Raw genomic sequence first — 25,109 nt, forward strand, 5'->3', positions numbered from 1 at the left:
AATTAAAAGTGTAAATCGCAATTTCTCTTAAAGGTAGGTACTTCGAAATTACTGTTTTAACATGTGGGAACACAAGGACTGATCCGATTGCAGTCCCACTGATCAAAACAATCAGCACTTACACACTTTATTTCATCTGCTAGCAGAAGGTGTAAACATATACTACCCACTAGCAAAGCAGAAAGTGACTTATACCGTCCCGCTAGCAGAGAAAAAATCATTTTACAGTAGTAACACGGCTATGAAATATTACAAAATTTTATAAAAGTAACATTTTTACGTTTTTGTATTGGCAAGTATGGGTTGTTGTTCATTTAGTGAGTATTACATTTGAAAGATATTTTTTGTTTGTATTCTATTCAAAGAGGACTTGGCATATAATTGGTGGAAACCATATATAGCAAAGATTAGGACTTAAAATATTATTCAAAGTAAACGGTTCACTCGGTGTCTTTAAATTGGTTAGTTTGTACAAATAGTTTTGTATGAAGATTATTCGTAATATGGGATGGTGACTGTGTTATGCATTATTGATGATAACACTTGTGCCCTACAAACATCTCCACACCAAACCTTATTTCATATAAGATTTTTGTTTGCAATTCGACTATTTAAATAAAACTTGCAATAGGTAATTCATGCAGAACAAAAAGATTTTTTTTAAAGAAAAATTTGCAAATTGTCTTTCTGGGTTGGTTAAGGTCTGCACAAGAACTAATGTAGATTCGATCGATCGTTTGAATTTTCAATTATTTTTTTTGTTTTTGTCTTAACCTTTCACAAACGACAGTGTTACTGTCGGATCTATTACTTCATTTGATATAGATGCCTTTTCAAGAGATTCAGGCATGGATTGGCCGTTTGCCTTTTATATTAGTCTCGAGCAGGAATTGAATCTGTTGACTTAGAGATCGACGGTAAAGAAGCCAGACCGGCACTAAAGAGATTGATTTAAAATCTGTTACTTCATTTGTTTTGAGCATGCTTGCTTTTGCCGCATTAGTCGGAACTGTTCATTTATTCATAAAGTCGTTATTGATAACAAATGAGAAAACTGTCTGTATTACTTTAGACGTAAACGTTGGTGTGGTTTGTCCTATTTTCATCATTTACGTTTTGCCAGATTTAGTCGTTCTATCATTCGTTATTGCTACGAAATCTGCGCTAGGCTAATGATTTGAAACTTTAATATTGCACTCTACTTATGTATATAACAGCCGGTATAGAAAATCCAAATTAATGTTGAAATGAATGTAGTGATCCAAAATGACGAATTTGATTCATCGGGCATGGCATGACAGACTGTTAAATAAAAATGATCTGAATTCTTCATTTGGCACCAGTGGCTTGCAGCCCTGGCTTCATTTCGACAACAATTTGGATTTTCTACCAGGATTGTATGAAGGTTCTCGGTCTACAAATTGACATGATTTTTATGTTTATCTGAAAACTTACAGTTCTGAAACAGTTTTAGCAACATTAGCAAAGATCCATCGGGATGCCATTTTAACTCTGCACAGACAGCAAACATATCACCGGTATCATTTATCAAATCAATTCGTTTCTTCTGATTAGCCTGTCTATTCAAGTAGAACTGCATTGGCAGAGATGCATCAAGGAGTTTCGTGCCGGTAAATTGTTATTGGAATAAGACAGTGACCAGTCGAATTTTTGCAGGAGAAGTGTAGTTGTAGACACTGTCTATGTTTATCTACATCAGTGACACCGTAAATTTACAATCTACATCCGGGCTCTTCACAACTCCAACCAAAATTAAGAGCAAAAGTCGATATTTAGGTTAGTTAAGTATAGATTATGCTGAATTGAAATTCAGAGTACATCTCGTACATCTTCAAAATACAATGATCTTGATCATATTACCAACGAAGAGCTGCCTAACAGTCTAATTTGAAATAAATATTTTGGAAGGAATGTGATACGGCGCAAAAATAATTTTTTCAAACGAACGAATGTTCGATAAACGAATGAATGAAAACTAAAAACCAAAAAACGAAGGGTAGGATTATTCAGCAAAAATGACGACGACGATGGTGATTTCTTCATCAGTCGGTAGCCAGCTCATCGATACGACATCGTACGGCGTGCTCAACTACTTCCAAACTTGGATAATCCAGTTCCTTCACCAAACACAAAGTTGCCGATAGTAAATTCGAACTCTACGGAATGGAAAATCGGTAAAATCAGAACGAGATCGGCGAATTGTTTTATCCGAAAAATTACCCGATTCACTGGTCGCCGATGGAAGTTGGCGTAGTGGCTAAGTACAGCATTCGACACAACACTCGCATTATCATTGAATCTATCCGGTCGCCTGCGCAAAAATCGAAATCGAAACATTGTGGGAAACGCATAAATTTTACGCTAAATTGAAATACCTAGGCTCTCGTCGACCGCGTTCCACTTCTTCCCAGTCTTCTTTCTCTCTAGACCCATTACGATATTGAAAATTGTGTGGTTCTCGTTCGGATGGGCCGCTGCGACGGTGATGTGGTACTTGGCGATTATGTTCGTTCTGTGGGCTTTCATCCCATTCGGTTAGATCGGTTTGACTGTGACGATAGTGGGTTGGCGTTGGTCGATCGGATTGGTAGTATTCCTAAAATTGAGAAGGACGAATAACAGTTTTTGTTTCGTTTATGAATGATGTAACAGTGTCATGCCGAGCAAATCGGTTGGTTAACAAATCATGCGAAAATTTTCTCTGTTAAAAAGATCAACTATGATGTCGAGTATCGACACATCAGTTTTGTAAATATATTCCATTCAGTTCCAGTAGAATTTCTTCGAATGTTTTTTTTTGGACGTGAGGCAACTAACTATTCACAAATGGGATGAAAACACTTCGTTTTGCAATAAAGAAGACTACGGCGGCTAGTCTCTCGTTTTGCGTAGTCCTCTCTCATATGCTAATGTAACAAACCATGTCAAAGACCAGAAAACAAATCAACTTACAACTAACAATATCAAATCAAGCTAACATTAAAAACCGTGCAACAGAATGTATAAGAAGAAGGAACATCCAGGAAAGAATGGTTGAGAAATTCTAAAATCACAGAACGCAATAGAGAGCTTTACATACCTTCATCGATTGAGACGAAATACTTGGTACAATTGGTGCCCTATCTTTTATGTTCACCAACTGACTATCATGATCGGATCCAGGTGATCGCTGTGCAATTTAGATAGATGATTGATGTAATTTGTTAAATGAATTATTTCTTAGTGATCAATGCTATGCAATATGGATTGGAATTTAGTGCCGCGAAATACGTGTTGTACAATGAGTTTCATTTGCATGGTACAAAATGGGAAAGTTTAGATTTTAAGAAATTACGCTTACATCATATGACGGTTGGTGGTAGGAGTGCCTATGATTATTATTGTTGTACTTGGGTGATGGTGGTCGAGTTGGCTCTGCGGGAGAATATTCCTGATTTGGCGGTGTCCTCTGTAAATAAACACGGACTTCTCAAATGTTCCCAAAACAAAGGAGGAAGGAAGAAAATGAAAAAAATTGAGCGGAACAAGCGTGCATGCAATTAAATTACTTTATTATAGAGTACCTGTAAAGGAGAGGAAGGTATTGAATTGCGATCCAGCGGAGGATCGCTTATGCTTTCCTCTATGTAGTCGGGACTTTGATGAGGTTGCTGGATGTTGTTAGTATTTTTTAAAATTGAAAAAATGAGAAAAATGAACAATTAATTATTGGGCGCCTTCAGTTAGAATGATTTGCTGTAAATTCCGAAACATTCAACGAAACAATTGTTCAACGTACCTCTTTCACTGGACTATTGTTACGATATTGTTGTTGATTTGATGCTGGTTTCTGTTGTGCCTGTTGCTGTTGGTATTGTTGTTGTTGCTGCTGCTGGTATTGCTGCTGCTGATACTGTTGTTGCTGTTGCTGATTCGCTGCAGACGCTGAATGATGACTATTGGCACTATACGCATCCTCATACACATCTTCTTCTTGTCTTAGCGATGCTCCGCTTAACGCCTCTGCCAATTCTTCGTCGTTGACATCAACATTGTCCAGCTTTTTCAAATTAGGCAACGCTCGCAGCACAATCGATCGGTAACTAAAAATGTCTATAGATGAGATAACTTCTGAAAATTAGCAATATGCCGATTCTTACTTCGGTCCAGCCTTTTCCACGCAGGGATTTTCTTCCAACCATAAGTTTTTCAAATGTTTTAGGCCTTGTAGATACGTCAGATCGTTTATGTCTTGGATATTGTTTTTCCTGAGGTAGAGTTCTTGAAGTTTATGGCAATCTTCGAAATCTGATAAGTTGCTTATGCGATTGACACTGGAAAAATTCAAATGTAACAGTGAGTAACAACTTCGCGAACATTTTGTTAGAAATTATTTCATCAAAATCGCTCAGGGCAGTGTCATAATTCATACTCCACGAAAGTTAAATGTCGGAAGATTGAATGTGCTGAGCTTGCTTATAAAATCATCATCACATCAAGCCTCATCAACAAAATTTCGTGCTGATGTCGCAAAGTGAAACAAATCAAGTCAGAAAGCCAGAATAGCACAAATATCGTAGACTCGAAAATGATGAATGTCAGATGTGACTAATTAGGCAGGATATCTACTTAGAACTTAAAACCATTGCAGCGAATATTTTTTATGCTGAGTTTCAAGTTATAATTATTTTGGAGTAGAGCCTAACATTAGGGACTCAATTTTCGAAATTCCCCAAAAAAAAGCTTGATGCGTGCCACGTATAACCATTGTTCGAACCCTAATGCTTATGAGTGATTCTTTGGAAACACAGCCTACCGAAATCGGGGCTATTAGCGTTTTCTTATTATCCCTCAATCAATAGGTCTCTAGAAGCCAAAACTACGTTCAATCGAATTCGCCAGCTGCAGCGCTTGTGGCAAAAACTCTATCATGAATTCTTCTTGTTGTGAAGTATACATGGCATGTTTGATACACTGAGAAAAAGGATTACGGCTGACACGTATAAAGTGTGGTAAGCAAGTTATACGCCAGACACGTATGCGTGCCAACGTACGACACATAAAATATGAGTGGCATGTTTCTTACCTTAGTCATCGTATATTATACAATAACTATGTATGGAAATATGTGTGGTGCGTAAGTACGCATACGTGCCTGGTGTATAACTTCCTTACCACACTTTATACGTGTCAGCCGTAATCTTTTTTCTCAGTGTATCTTTGGAAAGCTTAGACCACAGGCTGAATTATGGAAGGTGTGCTGTGTTGAAATATGTCTGCTGGCAAGGTATGGTAGCAGCCAAAGTTCACCGAGGGTAGCAAAAGAAGGAATTTTTTGCAAATGTACCATAAGAGACCTCTTTCAAAATTTTATTGTATCAATTCGAAAGGGCATATTACCCGTCTTCAACCAGTAATACCATGATGGATTGGACATATTATCGAGGAGATGACACCGTTTGAAGATGGTGTAACACCATTTGACTTTAAGCTCTTTAAGTTTAGGAGTCACAAGTCCTCTAATACGTAGCTAGTACGACGAAAGTCAATCTAGCCATACCGACAAAACTCGAGGCAAAACTGCTAATCAGAGCAGAATGAGACTACCTGAGTCTAAGAATTAACTAATTAAGAAAAAACTGTTAAGCTGATCGATAAGCTGTTCGAAACGTCCCAGTATAACGATTTTGCAAAAAATATAGTTTGATAAATAACTTAGAGGGAGCGACCGTTCAAGTTATCAATTCATTTATTTAAAATTATGAGTAAAACTATTACAAATGTTAATCGATGGCAATAAATCGTAAAATGTGGTTCGCCAAACATGAAACATCGTTTTGTTTTTTCCTTGCGATAAGACACGTAAATCTTCATTTCAAATTGATAAAGTAGAACACGATTATTGACTTGACTGGTTTGTTATTCAGTTTTTGTTTTGTGTGAAATTATAATTCAGTTGAAAGTGAAATGAATTTTTAGCAAAAAGAAAAAAAATAAACAGAAGCCGTGCTTGCTCATTGTATAATACAGCAAGTCATAACAGTCTGTGAATTTGTTATAACAACAAAAATTACAAATAGTTCATGCGTACAGTTCGACGGAATCAATATAAATGCCAAAAAGGCATTTGTTCAATAAATAAACCAATGGAATTTAATATCAAAATGATAACAATAAAGACAAACCGTTAAACGAAGATCTCTCTGCTCTTTCGTCCAACAAGTTTAACCTTCGTGTTTGTGTCTGTGCGTGCAATGCATCAGAGTGCATGAACTTGCAAGCACGAAATCATTTATGCAAAAACTTGTATCGTTACATTGCATGTAATACATTTATAGCCATTGTGTGCCCGATAGGGTTGAATGAATATGAATTTGTCTAATGTTGGTTTTACAAAATACGGTTTAATCACGTAATCCGAATGTCGTTAGTTCATCCAATTCCGTACTATTAATTTGTTCATTTTTAATTTATTTGAGTCATAAAATGTAATAGCTTTTGGATGCCAATCCCATTAAAAGTACAACGTCTGCGCATTGTTTTAGATTTTAAAATTTGAATTATTTAGGTAACCCACTGAAAAATCAATCGTTTAGAAGATATGACGGAAGTATTGAGCTTCAAGGATCATTCATAAAGTATGTCACTCCAAAAAGATTAGACAAAACTTCGAAATCGAATAAGAGAATCATCTTCGCCTCCTGTAGTTGCCTGGCATTTTTTATGGAGTAAAAAGTGTCCATTCCACTCAACAAAAAGTACTCCGTGAGAGAGCCGTGAGAGAGCGAGCTGTCAAATAAACAAAGGAAAAATTGAAAAAAAATTCAATTTTGTCTCTCACACGGAGTACTTTTTTGGTAAGAGGAAACTGAGCATAAGAAGTAATTGTAATAAGTGTTGTATAGTGATGATATATATAGATTTCAATAGACTTTCTACCTAATTTTTGTAATGTTTGTAGGTTGCACTCAAGAGCAGTTAAGAAAAGAGTTGTAGTCAAAGTAGCTATTCCTTTAAGAAGTATCGATACTGAGCTAAAATTGTACCATACATTTGCGCATTTCGTATTTAATTTTCGCTGATATCTTTTCATCAGAATTCTTTTCGAAAAATGTAAGACGACAATAACGACCGGGAATGCGTTTGGATTTCAATAAGAAATAGATTTGCTTGTGGCAGTTTGACCAGTCCTGTCAGCAGTTTAACTAAACATCGATTCCCCTAAACATAAAATTAAATTTTGAAACGCTGTCGACCATTGTACATGTTACGCACTCAGGTGCTAGTCTTCTAGGGTCCAGGAGCAACAACGACACTCGTTGAGACAAGACAATTTCCTCTTGCTAATCATCTGTTAACGCCAGAAACGATAAAATTAAGCAATGATCTATGATTAATAAGTTCTTATATAGAAAACAGATGAAGTAGAAGATTTGCAGTAAATGTGTGGCAATCTTTTTAACAGTTGAAGTAGCAGATTTGATGATTATACCGCTTGCTGTTTTTGTTGCGTTGAAGCGAGACGAAGTAGTACGCAAAGTAACATGCAGTGCTTGCGGTCAAATACAGCCCAAATATAGGTCTTGAGTGAAAATTCGTCTCCTAAACATTATCTTGGAAGTTCGAGTAATTGTCTTATCCATCTGACTTAAAATTTGCGCTTTTATGTTGAGAAGGAAGAGATGTAGAGCTAAAATTTTTGAAACCTACGTATATACTTTCTTATCAAACTTTCTAGTGCGGAGTTTAACTGTTTAAAGAAACCAATTAATATAAATAGAAAAAGGTAAATCGTAGGTTGTCCACATTTGTCTCTCAAACATTTTTTTAAGCAAACGAATTGAACATGGTTAAACTAAGACCACATTTGAGAGATAAAATCTACAATCGAACGCTTCAGCCTAACTAAATATGGGAAAGGAAATGGACATATTCTATGTACCGTACATCACAAGACATTCCGACAAAGTATACACTCACACACTTATTAATGAAAGTTCAACAGCAGAATGTTACGAAAAATTGCTGTTGCTTTTTACTAAATGAATGAGAATTAACGTAATTTAAGTGAGACTTTAGACACGATGTAGACAATGAAAATATTGTTAATTGAAACAAATGTGTTTGTCGTCTGGGTCTGCACGTAAACCATGTCGCAATATAATATTTGAACTACTATGTCTGCCAATTTTTATATGTTTTTGCTACTTCTGAGATGGTCATAAAAATACGGTATACCAATATTGTCAACATTTGAATAAAATTATTTGCATTTTGTGTACGGATGGATTCGTCGACCTTCCGAAACTATATCAATGTTCGAACATAAAATTCAATAAAATATTTTGCTAAATTAATAGAATTGTCAGTCGTTTTGCTTATTGTGCTTGTATCATACATTCAGGATCTTGAATGAATTCATCATAAAGTGTAGGAGTGGTTTCAACACATGATCATAAAACTATAAATTTACATAAGTACGGTCGTAGACATGAAAATTACGTCACGTACAATAATATAACTCGGTTTGAAATGCTTTAAGTTGAATTGAAGAATATTTTCAAGAGGAAACACCACTTTTAGTGGTGTTGGCTGTGATCAAGTCTTTTGTACGCGTATGCATTCGCAATTGAATTAGCGTTAATTTTTAATGCGATTTCATTCGACTCAAGCATATTAATTGTAAAATAAATCGATAAATACTTGTATAATGAGAAAACCATAATTTCGATATTTAACACTTGAAATGCAGAATGAATGCACTCTCAATTGAACGTTACAAAATAAACCAGAAAAACTTTTCTTTCGTTTAAAGCGTCATTTCAAGTAGAACCAAAAATAAAACATATAATGGATCGGCCGGAATATATACGCACAACAAATTTCCAAATCAATTATTTCTAGTTTTCTATTTCAAAATTGAATACAAACGAAAAACAACAGCAACGAAGAAAACAAAAAAAAAACTGTCTTGCTGACGTTCCATCGGAGGAGAATGTAAACGTAAATTGCATTTTTATTTTCTTTATATTTTCTGCACATTTTCACGCACCGTGAATTGTTTTTATGTGTGGAACAATACTCGTTCTGTGCATTCGAGTAAATGAAAATTACGTACATAATTAACGAAATAAAAAGAGCAGCGGAATGTTGCGTCTTGTTTTGAGAATGCATTTCGTTGGAGTTTTTTCTCATAGGAAAAATGCGGCTATGTGGTTGATTCTAACGTGGTCGTGAATTTACATGAAACTGCTTTCAAAATCAAAATTTAGGCGAAAACCGTCACCAATCACCGTTGAGACTTGAGACACCAGACAAATTAAAAGAAGGCACATTTTTCAACAACGATGGAAAGTTCTATTGGAAATTTTAATTTTAGGTCGTTTTTTGAGCTTTGTTGTGGTAATCAATAAAGCTACCTGAGCTATTCCGAAAAAGAGATCTCAGAAATTGTAAGTAATTTGCATGACACTAAGACGAAAATGAGGGTATTTTTCTTGGTTAATCATCCTACGTCTATGTACAGTTTTGTTGGCATCTGTTTTGGACAGTCGCTTAAAATCAATTCGCTCCGCTCGTGCTACGACAAGCGAAATTGCAAAAAAAAAAGTTTTAAGTCAGACGCTCAAATCAATATTTGAGATTTACAATTTCTCTAGAGATATTATAAAATCTAAAGATTGATGCACTTCTCGCACAATGAACTAAATCGTTTGGGATTAAATAGACTAAGTGAAGAGGTGTTTTCGCTCTTTATAAAGGAATCGTCACTGACTGAGAACGTGGAACTACAACACGGATAACCAACTAAGCCTTGGGTCTTTCTATTGGCACGGTGATACGTTAATACTGAGGGAGGAAACTCCGCAACCAAACTCTGTGACAGGTGCTATCGGCGACCAATAGAAGGAAATAGAGTAATAAGAGAAGGAAATAGTACGCCCACTATAGACCTATAGACGCCAATGGAAGTAGATGGGACAGAGTTTGCTCGTCTAGTTTCTTCCTCGGTTAATACTTAGTTTTGCAACCGAAGACTACAGCAAAATATATCAAATTGGGAAGGTTCCCTGAGGGTATATGTACGCATGCTCCAGAAGCGGATATTTTTGATGACTTTCCCAAATATTTTCGCGTACCTCCAAAACGAAATACATTTCTGAGATAATTCTTTGAACCTGTCAGGATGGAACTATCCATATACGAATCAAATGTTTATTTTATGCACTAACGATGAAGATATCATTGAATCGGTATAGACATATACCTTGTTCACATTGGTAATCAAAACGGTGTATTTTCTTGTACTTAACTATTGTAATTGCTTGGTACGACTGTGTTTCATAGAAAAGCAGAACGACAATATTCCAACGATTGATGAGAAATAATTTGAAAATAATTGTAATGAAGCGAATTGATGGAGAGGAATTTAAGTGGTCTAAATATTTGTGCATCATTCATAGACTGTTCTACATCAAGGAAGGTCACAATTTTTAATTAAAAAATAATAATTTAATGTCGGTACCGTTGTACAGAATTCAGAATTCAGAATTCACTGTACATAAAACAAAGTAAAATTAACCTTTCCTTAATCAACTGCTTGCATTAATCACCTAATAAAATTCAGAGAAATATCTTTTTCTTCGTCTTTTTCATCTTTGAATTATTCATAAGAGAAATGATATTTAACACCGTAAACGATGTTGAACCGAATGTAAGATATGGTACACGTGAGTATAATTGTTATTGGTGTACTGGTGGCCGAAGATATTTAAATTTATGAAGATTTTTCTACGTTTCAAGTTCATTCTTTCTTTTTCTCGTGTAACGACTAACGACACTTAAACCTGTTTCAATTGACTGCCATTAAAATAAAATGTGTCTCGTTATTGGCATGAAAATCTCGGAACAAAATTATAATTTTTTAAAAAGTTCCGTTACATTTTTAGGTCTTGCGTTATGGAGATATTAAAAATTCACCGGTGCGGTGTCAGTCAGTTTATGTATAAATTTATGTACATCGTAAAAATATTAACTTTATCAAAAACGAATTACATTTTATGTTCGAAAAGGCAATGATAAAAGTCAGATTTTAAATGAATTTGTAATAGTTACGAAGTAAGAACGGTAAAATTAAGACCTTGAAAGTGACTCGATAGAGTAAAACTAATCGATTTTTGTATTTGTCGTTATAGAGGGTTGTAGGTCTCTCAGAATTTGCTAATCGTGGTTCAGTATTTTGACACCATTCAATCATATGGAGACAGGTGCTCAACAATAAACAGATCCTTTTCTAAAACGAAAGCTAAGTTCAGACTCTGAACTTCAGAGCCATCGAAAAATGAATTTTCTCAACTTCTCAATTTCTCAACATAGAAATTATCTCATAAAATGTTAGCTAAGTGCAACCGACATAAAACTTCCAAATATTCCAACGCAATCCATTTACTACACATGCGATATCGATGTTACCATACCGGTAAAAATGCACGGAATGTAATGTTGATTCTCATAACAAATTCATTGTATGGAAATACAATTCTTCTGCTGTTACGAATTGAATCGAATATCTGACTGTTCACAGTCGATAGTCTCGACGTACGTAGAAGGAGTAACCAAAGATTTTTAATAAAAAAATTTCCAGACTCTACTCTACCTCCATCCCATCCAGGTTAAAAAACATTGAACCTGAGTTCAATAACCCCCACCACCTAAAACCGGACGTCTTTTATGAACATTTATCATTTGGGCGATCACGTTATCTATTTCTCCTATCTGTAACATTTAATTTTTTTGGACGGCTGTTATCGACAGGGACATACACCAGAATGATTAATAATTCTAGTGAAAATATTTGAGTGAAGAGGAGTATTTAACCTGTTACAGACGGCTGTCATCTATTATCGACAATGACAGCAATACTAAACGACAAGCTCTGACTAATGAGGTCTTATGTATAACCAAAAGCATGTTCAAAACAAATGAAGTAAAAGATTTCTTAAATCAATCTATGAAAATCTTCGATCAAGTGAAGTTATAGGTCAGATAGTAAAACCGTTAATATGCGTTCCGTCTGTGACAGGTTAATGGATTCGATAACTATAGTTGTGAAATCTTTGATAGAGGTTACAATTGGAAGATCCACTTATTCCTTTGTCTACTTACACATGTAGCGAATGCGAAATTGTAAGAGGTTGCTTTCAGCTTTGGCAGGTACTAATGTCGCTAAAAAAATCTTTTTTGAAAATTCTTGTCGACTCGGTATGTGGACGGCGATTATTTGAACAAGTATTTGCTTATGGCATGAACTTCATGCTTAACAAGGAGCGAAATGAAATATGTAGAAAATAGAAACAATAAATCTCGATTAAACCAGCATGCAATCGAACCGCTGTTCCCCCAAAAGACACTAAAATGCGTCACCTTTTTTTCTGCACTAAATAAAAAAAAAGTTGCTCACCTTAAGGCCAGCACTTCCACACCACGCATCCGTCGAATAATGGATACATCGCTCAATTCGCTGCCCCTGAAAATAAGAATAAATAAAATCATTCATCTCTTCCAATTAGAAACGTTTATTTTATTTTGTTTTGTAATCTGAATATGTGTAGACAGAGATGGAGAGAAGTGAGAAAAAACAATTAAAAACATTTGAATATTCTATATTAATCATTGAGGTAGGCAACGAAATGACGACACACAAAGCCAAAGTTGGTGTCACACCTATAAAAGGAGAAATAAAGTTTTAAAAAAAATGCTAATTTACTTAACCGAAATTGTGTTTGTTAACGTGTAGTGTATATGTTACATACGAGCGCCGTTCAGTATTATAGATTTAAGGCAAAATTGCTTAGAATATTATTTGTTGTTTAAACAGAAATATTTTTATGTAAATTTATTGATAGAAAAGTATCAATTTTGTGCAGTATTACATGCTTACTATACGACAATTTCCATGTAAACAAATAAGTAAATAGCTAAACTGTATAGCACTGGTACCTACACGTATCTATATATTTATCCAATCACAACAAACAAACAAGCCTTTTCAAATGCTAAGAATAAAAATGAACGAGAGAATCACAACTGTAACCATCAATGCACGCAATACTATAATTCATTATAAGCAAACATTTATTATAATGATATGCTGGTCGGAAAATATGAGGACGAAACATTTTGTGTAAATGTTACTGTGTGATATATATATACGAATAGGACAAGACAATACGTAGGGGCGAGCAAAAATATCGATTGATTTTTACGCTCTGGTACACAGTAAAAGAATGAAAAAAAAAAACTAAAAGTAGGTGAAAGTTAATGGAAATTATGTTGTGAATGGAGGCGCAAGTGGAAAACTTTTATTTAATCAATGAAACGGGCATATGCCAAATTAAATCGTGGATGAACCAATTACATGGCGCTATTTATATACAGGCACAATTGTATGATGTGAATTGTGTAATTCTTTCGGAGTAATTAATTTTTATCGTGAGAATCAAACCGCATAACCATTTTAACCCATTAATTTCACCAAATTCAGACCTGGGTTCATGAATACGAACGGTAAATATATTCAATTAATTTGTACAAATAATGTTAAAATAGTGAATACAAATATTGGTCGTCTGATATTTTCGCTTTTTTTCAACATTTTAGTAGCGCTGGGTGTTGTTCTGATCGTCGTCTTAAAATTCAAAAAATTAGAATAATAAGCAGATGACGCATTGTTGACGATGAAATAATGTGTTTTTATTAGATTTTTACGGCTAAAATATCAGACAATCAAGTGTAAAATTAAATGGATGCGTTGATGGATTGGGGTCAGAAGTATTCAATTTTTAAGGTGATCTCTTTGCCAAATGTAATCGATCGTTAACAATCAATTAATGAAGGACATGCAGTTCATTTTTTCATAGAAATATTAAAATTTAACCTCGACTCTAAAACAGTAAAATGAGAAGGAACAATTTGTTCGAGCTACATCAACCTTTAACAGCTAACTTATCAGTTGTTTTACTATCGGACCTATTACTTCATTTCATATCTATATAGAGAGATTGATTTCAAATCTTTTACTTCATTTTTTTTGAACATTTGTTCATTTGTGCTTGTAAAAAAAATGCCGTTTAGCGTTCGTTAGGAAAATAGCTATTTTCTTTAAAAAATATCTAAAATTTTCGTTAATTTTCTCCATAACGTCAGATCCGCAAAAATTTTACAAAATTTCAAGAAAATTTCAGAAAATATTTTCTCCAAAATAGGGAGTGGAACTCATATGACATATCTTAGTTATTCACCGGCAATATTGAGACACGTAGCAAATATTGCTTTTTAGACTTCGAGTTAGTCTACTTAATTATACTGCTCGGCTCGCAGCACCATTTGAACAATTCAAATTAAACTATTCCAAATTGGCAATTGCTTACAGAATCTGTTCGTATCTTTTAGATTAGAACATGCAATGATCGCATCTACGACATCTGTTACCGACAACTATGACAAGAATAAGCGATGACCAGCTTCCTCTAATTTAGCAAGATGTTTAGTAAAACATCAATAAATAGAAGATTTTAAATGGAACTCTAAGCGATACATTTGAAACAAAAGATACGCCAGCCGTTTACGAAAAGGTCAACAAGCGACCGCATTGTGAATTCTTTTGTTAAAAATGAAGTGATTGACTAAAGGCGGTAGGAGATGTTTTTCTAACAAAAATAGAAAAAGTGTTCGGTACAATTTCTGCGGTATAGGTGTTGCAATGGGTACAGTATTTACAAACATCGAAAATATTACGCGTGCACGTCACTTTTTGTTTCTCGTTACTAATTTTGATGAAAATAGAACTTTATGCAGTCAGGAATTGAGTTTTAATAGTTTTAATATGTGAAACAGTTGGATCACGAACTGTGAGCCTATTTAATGCATTTTGGGAAAATAAGCACAGTCAATGTGAAGGCATATCTGTCTGCAAAAAGCACCTCTAATATGCAAAATTTTCCGAACACAATTCTGCAGAACCCTTTTCACCCATTTGTATGCGCCAGTCCATTCACATTGAAAATGCACCTTTTCCGAGATACAAATAAACAACCAGCGAAACTCACCAGCAATTTAGTTTTTTGATTGAACTCAGATCCGATTGTCTCGAACGGGCAATGACCATTTCCTCCGTAAGTTTCGTCATTTTATTTCCTTTTGCAATAAAATCAAAACTGGATCTTGTTATTGTCTCAACACTTCTTTAGATTCACCAAATCACACATGTAATCCGAATGTCTTCTTTTAACACTGAAACAAATCGATTCGCGGCACAGATATCTTTGCGAAATTATAGCGCGACGGTAAAAATTACTAACAAACGCAGAGCACTTTGATTGAAACCGAAAAACAACTTTACAAAGTCATTTTCTTGGTAAACTAAGATCTGTGTCCATTACGGTTAATGGTTCTACGTGAAGTGAATGGCTTTTTGATACTTTTTCTTTTTAGCATGAATATGACAGATATTGACGTTTATCATATTTCAATAATTGAAATATAGATGGCACATATGTTGTCTTTATTTGTAAACTCTTATTTTCAAATTAATTAATGTGCCCGTTAACCATAAAAAACAGATAATCGAAATGTATTGAGTAAGCATGCAAGTCACAATGACAATGTTTTTCAAAGAATTTGATTTTCAGGCTAGCTCGTCTTTAGGTAGGAAATTTTCTTTTATCGTGTATCGAGATCATGTTCAACTCGGAATCAATTTTTTCAAAATAATTCGACTTCGAAGGTTACAAGATAAAGCTGTCACATACGGCTATTCATCTGTTATCGATAATGCCGACAAAAATAATTACAAGTTCTGGGTAATAAGGTCCTTTATATAGTAAAATGCATGTTATAACAATTGAAGTACAAGAATTGAAATCAGTAGATGAAAAATACTTTTGTCATATGCTTGCCGTCAGTAACAGGTTAAGACGGAAAAACAATTGATTAGCTCAATACTATTTCCGCAATTATTTTTTTGAGAATTGGTGGTACTTTTCTTCTAGCTTGGCCCTTAATGGTGTCGATTGAGGGAGGTGTCAATAACTTATTGATGGAAAATCGATTTTTTTTTCAAATATTTTTATCAAGAGCAAAACTGCCTAGAACTTTTTTTTGGCTGGTCGATCAGACACATTACAGTGTGTAGCTAACATTTGCGTTCAATTGCCCGTCGATTGAGGGAGGTGTCAATAACTTATTGATGGAAAATCGATTTTTTTTTTCAAATATTTTTATCAAGAGCAAAACTGCCTAGAACTTTTTTTTGGCTGGTCGATCAGACACATACAGTGTGTAGCTAACATTTGCGTTCAGTTGCCCGCCTAGGCTTGACCTATACAAGATTGGTTTAATTTTAACCTGACCAGAAAATTCTTCTAATAATTCCATTGGCCATTTAAGTAAATGACTTCTGCTAGGTGCATATAATGTGAAATCTTAATACCGTAACTTTACATTTCGTCGGTTGATTTACGTTTTTGCTAGGAGTTTAAACTAAGCTTATGTTTATGAGCAACTCACTTCAAGCATGAGCTCACACTGAAAATTTCAGAAAACCGGTTTCGACCTGATTTTCTTCAATTTCCCCATACAAAAATGTTTTAGCTGCTTTGGGCACACCCTGAAATTCATGTCTGGCTACTCACTGAATGTATCATAAAATTTTGCTTAGAGCTCGTTGTGATGAACAATGATCAAATTTAAATGCTCACTGACAGAAAAGAGTTGAAAATTTCACCCGTTTTGAGTAACTTTGTCTCCAGGTAATCAATATACATACAATGAATTCCATAGCTGTAGCGCCTAAACGAAAAAAACAACTGTTGTAGTTGGCTAATTCTGGTCAGGTTAAAATTAAACCAATCTTGTATAGGTCAAGTCTAGGCTCCAGGTAACCTGGCTTCTAGTTGAAAGCAACTTAACCTGACCCCGAGCTTAAATTCACGGAACGGGTCTCAAGTGGCTTTCAATGTAAGACATTCTATCTCTCGAGATATTCAGCAACAATCTTTGCAGAATGCTAAACGGGTGATATAAATCAATTCTCAAGTAACCTTTTCTCCAATAAGAAGCTATCTCTTGAAAATAGTTGTAGACACGTATTCCATATTGTAGTTTTGCTACTGATTCACTTCCCCTAAAAGCACTGTCTACATCAACCACAACTAAAAACTTTACGATCTGACAGTGTCATCATCATATCATCTCTTTCAGCCTATGATATGTATGCTCTCTATTTCAGGCTATGACATGTATGCTCTCTATTTCAGGTTTAGTTCGTCTCTAGGTAGGTCTTTCTCTTTCAGGTTAGCTCGTCTTTAGGTAGGAAATTTTCTTATATCGTTCAACTCGGAATAAATTTTTTCAAAATGATTCGACATCATTTTTATGAAGATAAATAAACACTTTTAGGACATTTGTTATGTACGTTTGAGCAAATCTTTCTAGTTAGTAACTGCATCATCTCAGTGGTGTGTTTGTCGTGAGTTCAAATCCATTTTTTTAAGGTGAAAGCATAAAACGACAAAAAACATTGGTCGAAATTTTATTGACACACTTAACCTAGGAAGGTAATAAACTTGTGAGGTTTAACGAAAGAGGAAGTGATGTTTGACTCTTAAAAAATTGCAGTCCTTGAAAAGTTCAATTTAGTTGATAAAGAGAATGAAATAATACGAGAATTAGCTTTAAATCTGTTCTTTCACGGCAGAGTAAAGTTAACCAGGCAGAAGCGCTGATTTTCAATTTATGTCAGTGTTCATTTGAATTCATTTTCATACAGTGTATTAGGTCCCTTATTTGACGTTTCGAAAATGAACCGCTCCTGCCTGGTTTATTTTACGCTGCCGTGATTCTTGCCTAGGTTTTCGCTGTGTGTCTTCTTCTGATAATTCCCTTGGGGTGTATGTTAATGACTTCTGCTAGATGCATATAATGTGAAATCCAAATCTTAAAACTTTAACTTTATGTTTCGTCTGTTGATTAACGTTTAAGCTTGGACTCTTAACTAAACATTTATTTATGAGCAACGCACTACAAGCATGAAATGTACTCTAAATGGAGCACTGATACTGGACAGTGTATCATACAAAATTTGGCACTGTAAAAAAATTTGGATTTTTGTTACAAAGTCGAGCTGAAAAAAGTCAGGCCATGTTCAGGTTTCTCATTAAAATTACCTGAACTTGACCTGGCCTGATTTACCCTTTGACCTGACGTGATCTGATCTAACCTGACTTGAGGTCTCTACAGGTGAGATTTTGAACTCTTTTTTGTCTGTGTAAAATGGAAAAATGTTATATGAAATATCGGGTAACCTGAGAACTGCCTCATTAAACAAGATAAATACTTATTCGATATTTTTAACGTTGTGATCTCTCAGTGTGGATTTTTTTTTATTCTGTCAAAAAGTAGACGTTGTTTGATAGCATTGAAAGATTGATGATTTCAACCTTCTTACATACTACATTCTTCGACACAATAACTATATTCGATAATAATGTTTTCCTTATGTTAAGCTTCCTGTAATACTACATAGATAAAAAATTCCTCTTAAACCATAGATAAACAACTTAATTTTTAATTTCTTATTGGAAAATTCTCGAAACCAATCTGACGTTAGAATAATAAACGAGCCATCAGAACAGTCGGAGCGTTTGCTGCGACTGAGCCCCGTACAAACCCGTATATCTATTGCGTACGTGACCCTAGTGCGTCTGTCACCCTACTTTGACCGTAAGCCTATTGCGCCAGTTAATGTAGTTAAAGTAAAATTATTATGAAATGTGTACATCTTAAAAATTGCGCATAGCGCAATTACGAAGCCCCGTACGACGTTCCTTTCAAATGAAACAAAAATTTCAAATCGCCCTAAGATTTTAATTTTTTGAGTATAAATACTCATAGGGCCTAGTATCGGCCTCAGTCCGAGGACCCAAATTTAAATTTTTTTTCAACTACATTCTATTCGGCCTTTGATTACCTTCCAAATGAAACCAAAATTACGAAAAACTAATGAAATTTACTCGAGTTGTATGTAAAATACACATAGGGCACTAGTAGCGGCTTAGTCCAAGGACCCAAATTATTTTTTTTTTCAACAACATTCTATTCGACCTTTGATTACCTTCCAAATGACACAAAAACTACGAAAAACGAATGAAATTTACTCGAGTTCAGTGTAAAATACACATAGGGCCCTACATAGATAAAAAATTCCTCTTAAACCATAGATAAACAACTTAATTTTTAATTTCTTATTGGAAGGCCCTAGAAGTGGCCTTAGTCCAAGGACCCAAATTTAATTTTTTTTCAACAACATTCTATTCGGCCTTTGATTACCTTCCAAATGAAACAAAAATTACGAAAAACGGATGAAATTTACTCGAGTTGTATGTAAAATACGCATAGGGCCCTAGTAGCGGCCTTAGTCCGAGGACCCAAATTTAATTTTTTTTTCAACAACATTCTATTCGGCTTTTGATTACCTTCCAAATGAAACAAAAATTTCGAAAAACGAATGAAATTTACTCGAGTTCTATGTAAAATACACATAGGGCCCTAGTAGCATTTCACTTCTAAGGCCCTAACTCACGGTCCACTCACCCGATTTAAAAAAAAAACTTTTTTTTCCTGGATTGATATTGACAATACCTATCATTTGCCGTGTCATTTACATTTCCATCGTTAATTTTGCCACAAATATCACCAAAAGACCTTAAATCACTTAGGTGGCCCTAACTCATGAAGGGCCGACCCGAATATGCCCATCTTCGAACTTAGCCACACTATTTCGACTATCTTTCAGGGAAATTTTGAAATTGGATTTGATTTACTCAAGATATCGACGTGACGGACAGACTGACAGTCAAAATTTTTATTGCGGATTCGTCATCTATGAACATAGGCAAACACTTTGCCCTTACCGTCTGCTTCGAATTCCATCAATTACACACGGCATCGTAATCCTATGGGCCCCTTTTTACTCGTACGGGGCTAAAAATTTAACCCACCCTATATTCAACTTATTCAACCTTACCATCCATTAAAAGTAACAAAAAGTGGATAAAGACAACATAAAAGCACTCAATCATTTATTCATATTCATATTCATATTCAAAAGTTTTGAGCTCTATAAACTGGTTGACCAGTTATACATTGAACGCACACTGTTTTCAGTTCAATGTCCGAAATTCCAGTCTCACAAAAGTTTAGTTTTTATTATTTTCACTTCAGTTGAATGTAAGCCTCCGTGAATGTAAGCCGCAAAAAAAACATCTTCAAAAATGACTGACAGTTCCAATTATTTATGTTAAGAATTTTAGTTTTTGCAATCAAAATTTTCCGGGATACATTTTGTGTGTGTGTTATTTTGGTGTGTTAAATGAAGTTTTAAGGGTGAAATGTGAGAACTTAATATCAAGATATTGATAGTGTTACTAATTAAAACGTGGAATATACTAAATACAACTAGGAAATAATGTCGACAAGATCGCAATTGACAAAAGATTTGAATGGTAAGTGAAAAAAAAGGGAAAAATGGTGTTTACATACAAGAAAGATTAGGAGTGGCGATTATGTTTTCGATTTTTTTTCTTCCTTCGATGTGATGACTCAACATCCAACACATCTGCATTGTATCTTACTGGAAATCTTGAACGTCTCACTAAATCAAAGACGATATATGCGTGAAATTGGAGTTTGTTATCACAATTTTCTTTTTCGTTTTGACAAAATGAAATGGCTTGAAATGATGGTTTGTATGACAAATCGGTGTACGGTTAGGGTGACATTTAGAGTAAGGGTTTGGAATTGATTAGTTTATAGAGGTTTGACAGAGAAATTATGCATATTATTGACCGGTTTGCATTTACTACAACCTATATATTGAGCGATTAATTTAAATTCATGATGAAAATTTGCATTTATTCCGACATTGTACTTGTTCGTCAATTTAATTATGACGGCAAACGAAAGGTCAATATTTGAAGAGGTCTTTATTAACTATTTCAAATTGCATACCAATGCCAAGGCGAAAATATTCATTATAAAATTGTAGCATCTCGTAGCATCTAAGGTTCATGTATTGTGTGTGTGTAAACCAAAGAGAAAAAAAACAATTTCAATTCCGCTGATAAATTAATATTTAAGAGCTACAATCAAACAAATTGGCTCGATTTGTTTGATAGACTGCGTGAATTTATTATCTCTTTTACTAAGCACAACAAATCTGTAAATAAACAAATGCGATAACAACAAATCCGCTATACATCAAATGGAAATTATTTTTTTATCAGTAAACACAAATTCTATTTCGTTAACATTTTGCTCGCATATTTGTTCGTGTTTGTTACGATCAAACGTCGCATTGATAAATATGTCAGGATGGCCGAGCGGTCTAAGGCGCCAGACTCAAGAGAAATCTTGCCTTGTAAATAGGTTGTGAGTGTTCTGGTCCACTCTGTGGGCGTGGGTTCAAATCCCACTTCTGACATAATTTTTTTTTTATTTTCATTGCGATGTGGGTCAGCTAATTATTTTACGTTTTCATCATTCTGATGAGTCTATTTTGAAATAGCGAGAAAAATAGAGGAAAAATTTCAAACGCTACGATTAACTAAATTTCATTTCCATACGCATGTCAGGATGGCCGAGCGGTCTAAGGCGCCAGACTCAAGAGAAATCTTGCCTTGTTAAGAGGTTGTGAGTGTTCTGGTCCACTCTGTGGGCGTGGGTTCAAATCCCACTTCTGACACAATTTTTTTTTTCATTACGATGAGGGTCAGCTAATTATTTTACGTTTTCATCATTCTGATGATTCTATTTTAAAACTAGCAAGAAAAATCTAGGAAAAAATTTCAAACGTTACGATTAACTAATTGTCGTGTCGATATTCATGTCAGGATGGCCGAGCGGTCTAAGGCGCCAGACTCAAGAGAAATCTTGCCTTCTACGGAGGTTGTGAGTGTTCTGGTCCACTCTGTGGGCGTGGGTTCAAATCCCACTTCTGACACAATTTTTTTTTTCGTTCAGTCGATCATTCCATTGTATAAAGATTAATTCTATTGTAGAATTAGGAAAAAAAATTATTGGAATGTGTCACATTACATTACATTACATCATGAACATTTCGTTTTTTTTTGATTCTGTAAATGTGTGTCTTACACACGTCAAAAATATAGAATTACTGTTCTTGTGTGTTGATTTGTGAAGAAACATGTATACAAGTTGTACAAGTTGCATAAAATCATGACAGAACATAATGTTTCTGATAAGAATTCAAGAAGGTGCGTCCTTGGTCAATGACAAAAAGAAATCTGTCTTATACGATATTAAGGGTATACAATAGCTTTCCGGGTACTTTTCAAACTTCAGTGTAATTGAATTACTTCTTGCTGAATGAAAGTTGTGTGGGCGGAACGATTTTAGTTCTTTCTTTCCTGCTAAATTTGTGATTTCCAAATTTTAAATTATTAATCGACCATCAACCATAAACACGTTGGTTAGTATTCGGTTTTAAAGTGAACTAAATTTGAAATTCAATTGTCTCAATCCGTAGTTGAGGTAGTTTTCGTTAGTAAAATAGGAAGAGAAAATCAGATTCACATTTTTTATGGATTATTTCATTTCCCAATATTTTCCCACATAATTTTTGTGTTTAAGGGTTGGAAAATGCAGGAAAACAGTGAAAAATTGAGAAATTTGTTTCCCAAAAACAATTTTTGAATTTTACAGACATTTTTGTGAAAGATTTTTCAGTTCCGATATGTCGAATTTTCTGCTATCATGTCGGAACCTCGAGTGAAAATCTAATCCGTATTCATCCGTATTCCGGTTGAATCAACAGTGTCGAATTTTTCTCTCAAAATATGTTTATTGAACACATAAATATTTCGAATGTCACATTTGAACATTTAACATGTTAACAAAGCCATAGAAGAATAGATGGAAAATGGCATCGTTCTTGTTAGCAGAGTCGTAGAAACATATGCAATTAACAGGAGGTACTTGTCGCAGAGTTTATGTCGCAGAGTCGTCTGAAATTTTAAATTTTCAATAAACTCGTTGTAAGTGGTGTTGTAGAAAACGAAAACCAAATTCGGTAAAATAAAAATCTCCAAACGTAATCCACAGCTTTTCACAGAAGAGAAACAGCGGGACACCGTTTTAGACGAAAAAAACGTTTTTCGCAACAATTGACGAAAATTAGGACTTTCATTTTCCTTTATTGCGAAAAACGTTGTATACGATTATCACTCGGTTGTATAAACAACTATTATGATTCTTTACGAATCGAGCTCAATGAAAATGACGCAACATTTCTGGAACATAATCCTACTAAGTGATACTGAAATTCTAATCTCAGATAATTTTGCATATTTGGAAAGGTTGAACTAATTTGCGCTAGGTATACTAAACGTAAATGGGGAATCTATTCCGTTTTATTTTTACAGTGCTCTCGGAAACAAGTTTGAAGAAACTACAACTTTAACTTGTCGCATACTATTCATCTGTTATCGATAACGACGACAAAAATAATGACAAGCTCTTGGTAATATAGACCTTTATATAGTAAAATGCACGTTAAAAAATTGAAGTACAAGATTTAAAATCAAGATATTGAAAATTCTTTGATCGATTAAAGTAATACCCTTGATAATAATACTGGGCATATGCTTGCCTTCTGTAAGAGGTTAAAGAGACATCGGCTGTAGAGCTGCATAAATTAAAAATGTGCAGTGTGCCGAGCAATTTTTTTTTTTAAACTGAAACGAAAGAGGTCGAATCGACATGAACATTATAGTTGAAAGAATGTAAAGTCATTCGTTCGAAATAAAAAGAAACATAAAAAATCAACCTTTGGGATGAAACGAAATGTGTGGTACAGTTACAAAGCTATCAAATTCACTTTATAGTCATCTTGAGAATTTCTTTTCAATATTTTAGCGTTCAATGAAGTTATGTTAAGAGGCTAAATGTACATTCTACATCGCTTGCCGCAAACACTGTTTTTCTAAGTAGGAGATTATAAAATACCACAGTTCTAAACATGTAACCAAACATACCATTCCCTTCTCGTTGTATCATCGGATTGAAAATGTTGACTTTTCGATATATAACATCTTTGTCAATATAATCTTTCAAGTATTTCATCATAGAGCTTTTTGAGGAATAGCACATAAGAAGTAATTGTATAACGTGCTCATATGCTCGAAGTTTTTGTGGCTTAACTTTACCACATAATATGTCAAATAAAAATATCAAAACAAATATTCGTCAATGACGTTCAACATTTAACCTTGTTCTGAAAATTTTTCTGTTCAAATGTTTCAAAGTGAATCACTTTACTGGGGTACTCTAACAAACAAAAAAAAACTTCAACAAAGCGTCGCATGGTCTGGTGTTTGGTGATCCATTTTTCCAAGAATTTTCAATTTTGTTGAATAAAAAAGTTGTTTGCACAGGTCATTCATCGGCTTTTGATTTTTTCTCTCAATTACTCGTTGTATTGTAATTGGAAGACCGTGGAATTTTATACAGTAGCGTCACATTATTTGTTACATACATAAAGTATCAGGACTTAAACACATTACACTGATAAAACAACATCAGCTCAGTCGGGTATCGGCTTTACTGATTTACTTATTTCACAGTAATTTTTAACCCAAGCAGGCTTTGGCTGACTCCACAACTTCTTTTAGCCATCTTGGGCGATCCTCGATAACGGCTTTCCAATTACGGAATCCAAGATCTTTCAGGTCACGAAGTCTATCCATCTCTTCTTCGGTCTTCCTCTTGGTCTTGTTCCATCGACCCTATTCATGAGAACTTTTCTTACCACTTTATCATCGCAGGACCAGCCCATCTTAGTTTTACTGATTTAATAACACTGACGATGTTCTCTTTGCCAAATATTTCCCCGAGTTCTACGTTCGTTCCAATACTCCACATTAAACGCACCACATATTGATCTTTGTATAATCCTCTCAAAAGGATTCTTGTTTGGCGTCACTGGTTAGTCGATATTTCGTGGTAAATTACTTCTGAATAGATGTTTTATTGCG

At 34.6% G+C, this 25,109-nt stretch overlaps 2 protein-coding genes and 3 non-coding genes across 11 annotated transcripts in view; 4 read left to right on the forward strand and 1 right to left on the reverse strand.

Annotated features, from left to right (window-relative positions):
• Positions 1-1,958: 1,958 nt before the first annotated feature.
• LOC119080046 (cilia- and flagella-associated protein 410) lies at positions 1,959-15,474 on the reverse strand. Of its 5 annotated transcripts, XM_037188248.1 has the most exons (10): positions 15,108-15,474; positions 12,461-12,526; positions 4,161-4,334; positions 3,800-4,103; positions 3,585-3,671; positions 3,362-3,469; positions 3,101-3,190; positions 2,397-2,617; positions 2,242-2,332; positions 1,959-2,177 (listed from the first exon to the last, which is right to left on the reverse strand). In XM_037188248.1, exons 1-10 carry the CDS (start codon positions 15,185-15,187, stop codon positions 2,064-2,066), a joined length of 1,335 nt encoding a protein of 444 aa, XP_037044143.1. In that variant the 5' UTR covers positions 15,188-15,474; the 3' UTR covers positions 1,959-2,063. The 5 variants fall into 5 exon arrangements, with proteins under 5 accessions (XP_037044143.1, XP_037044144.1, XP_037044145.1 ...); XM_037188249.1 differs by lacking the exon at positions 3,585-3,671; XM_037188250.1 differs by lacking the exon at positions 3,101-3,190 and having other exon boundaries at positions 15,108-15,473.
• A 4,811-nt stretch (positions 15,475-20,285) lies between these two features.
• The window catches only part of LOC119079981 (F-actin-uncapping protein LRRC16A), a 31,337-nt gene continuing 26,513 nt past the window's right edge, over positions 20,286-25,109 (forward strand). For all 3 annotated transcript variants that reach the window (XM_037188136.1, XM_037188134.1, XM_037188137.1), the window contains exon 1: positions 20,286-20,561. In XM_037188136.1, coding sequence (XP_037044031.1) covers positions 20,525-20,561 — 37 coding nt within the window. In that variant the 5' untranslated portion in view covers positions 20,286-20,524. The remainder of the gene's footprint in view (positions 20,562-25,109) is intronic.
• Positions 21,424-21,538, forward strand: Trnal-caa. The gene is made up of 2 exons: positions 21,424-21,461; positions 21,494-21,538. It is a non-coding gene; the product is annotated as a tRNA-Leu (tRNA).
• Trnal-caa lies at positions 21,685-21,799 on the forward strand. Its single transcript has 2 exons — positions 21,685-21,722; positions 21,755-21,799. It is a non-coding gene; the product is annotated as a tRNA-Leu (tRNA).
• Trnal-caa lies at positions 21,943-22,057 on the forward strand. Its single transcript has 2 exons — positions 21,943-21,980; positions 22,013-22,057. It is a non-coding gene; the product is annotated as a tRNA-Leu (tRNA).

The sequence above is a fragment of the Bradysia coprophila genome, unplaced genomic scaffold (genome assembly GCF_014529535.1).
Source record: "Bradysia coprophila strain Holo2 unplaced genomic scaffold, BU_Bcop_v1 contig_350, whole genome shotgun sequence".
Taxonomy (NCBI): domain Eukaryota; kingdom Metazoa; phylum Arthropoda; class Insecta; order Diptera; family Sciaridae; genus Bradysia; species Bradysia coprophila.

Excerpts from the sequence above, each read along its gene's own strand:
- LOC119080046 (XM_037188248.1), bottom strand. The coding sequence starts at position 15,187 with ATGACGAAACTTACGGAGGAAATGGTCATTGCCCGTTCGAGACAATCG. Across the intron at positions 4,335-12,460 it reads GTGGAAGTGCTGGCCTTAAG|TGTCAATCGCATAAGCAACT; the intron begins GTGAGCAACTTT and ends GAATTTTTCCAG. Across the intron at positions 4,104-4,160 it reads GTGGAAAAGGCTGGACCGAA|TTACCGATCGATTGTGCTGC; the intron begins GTAAGAATCGGC and ends AGACATTTTTAG.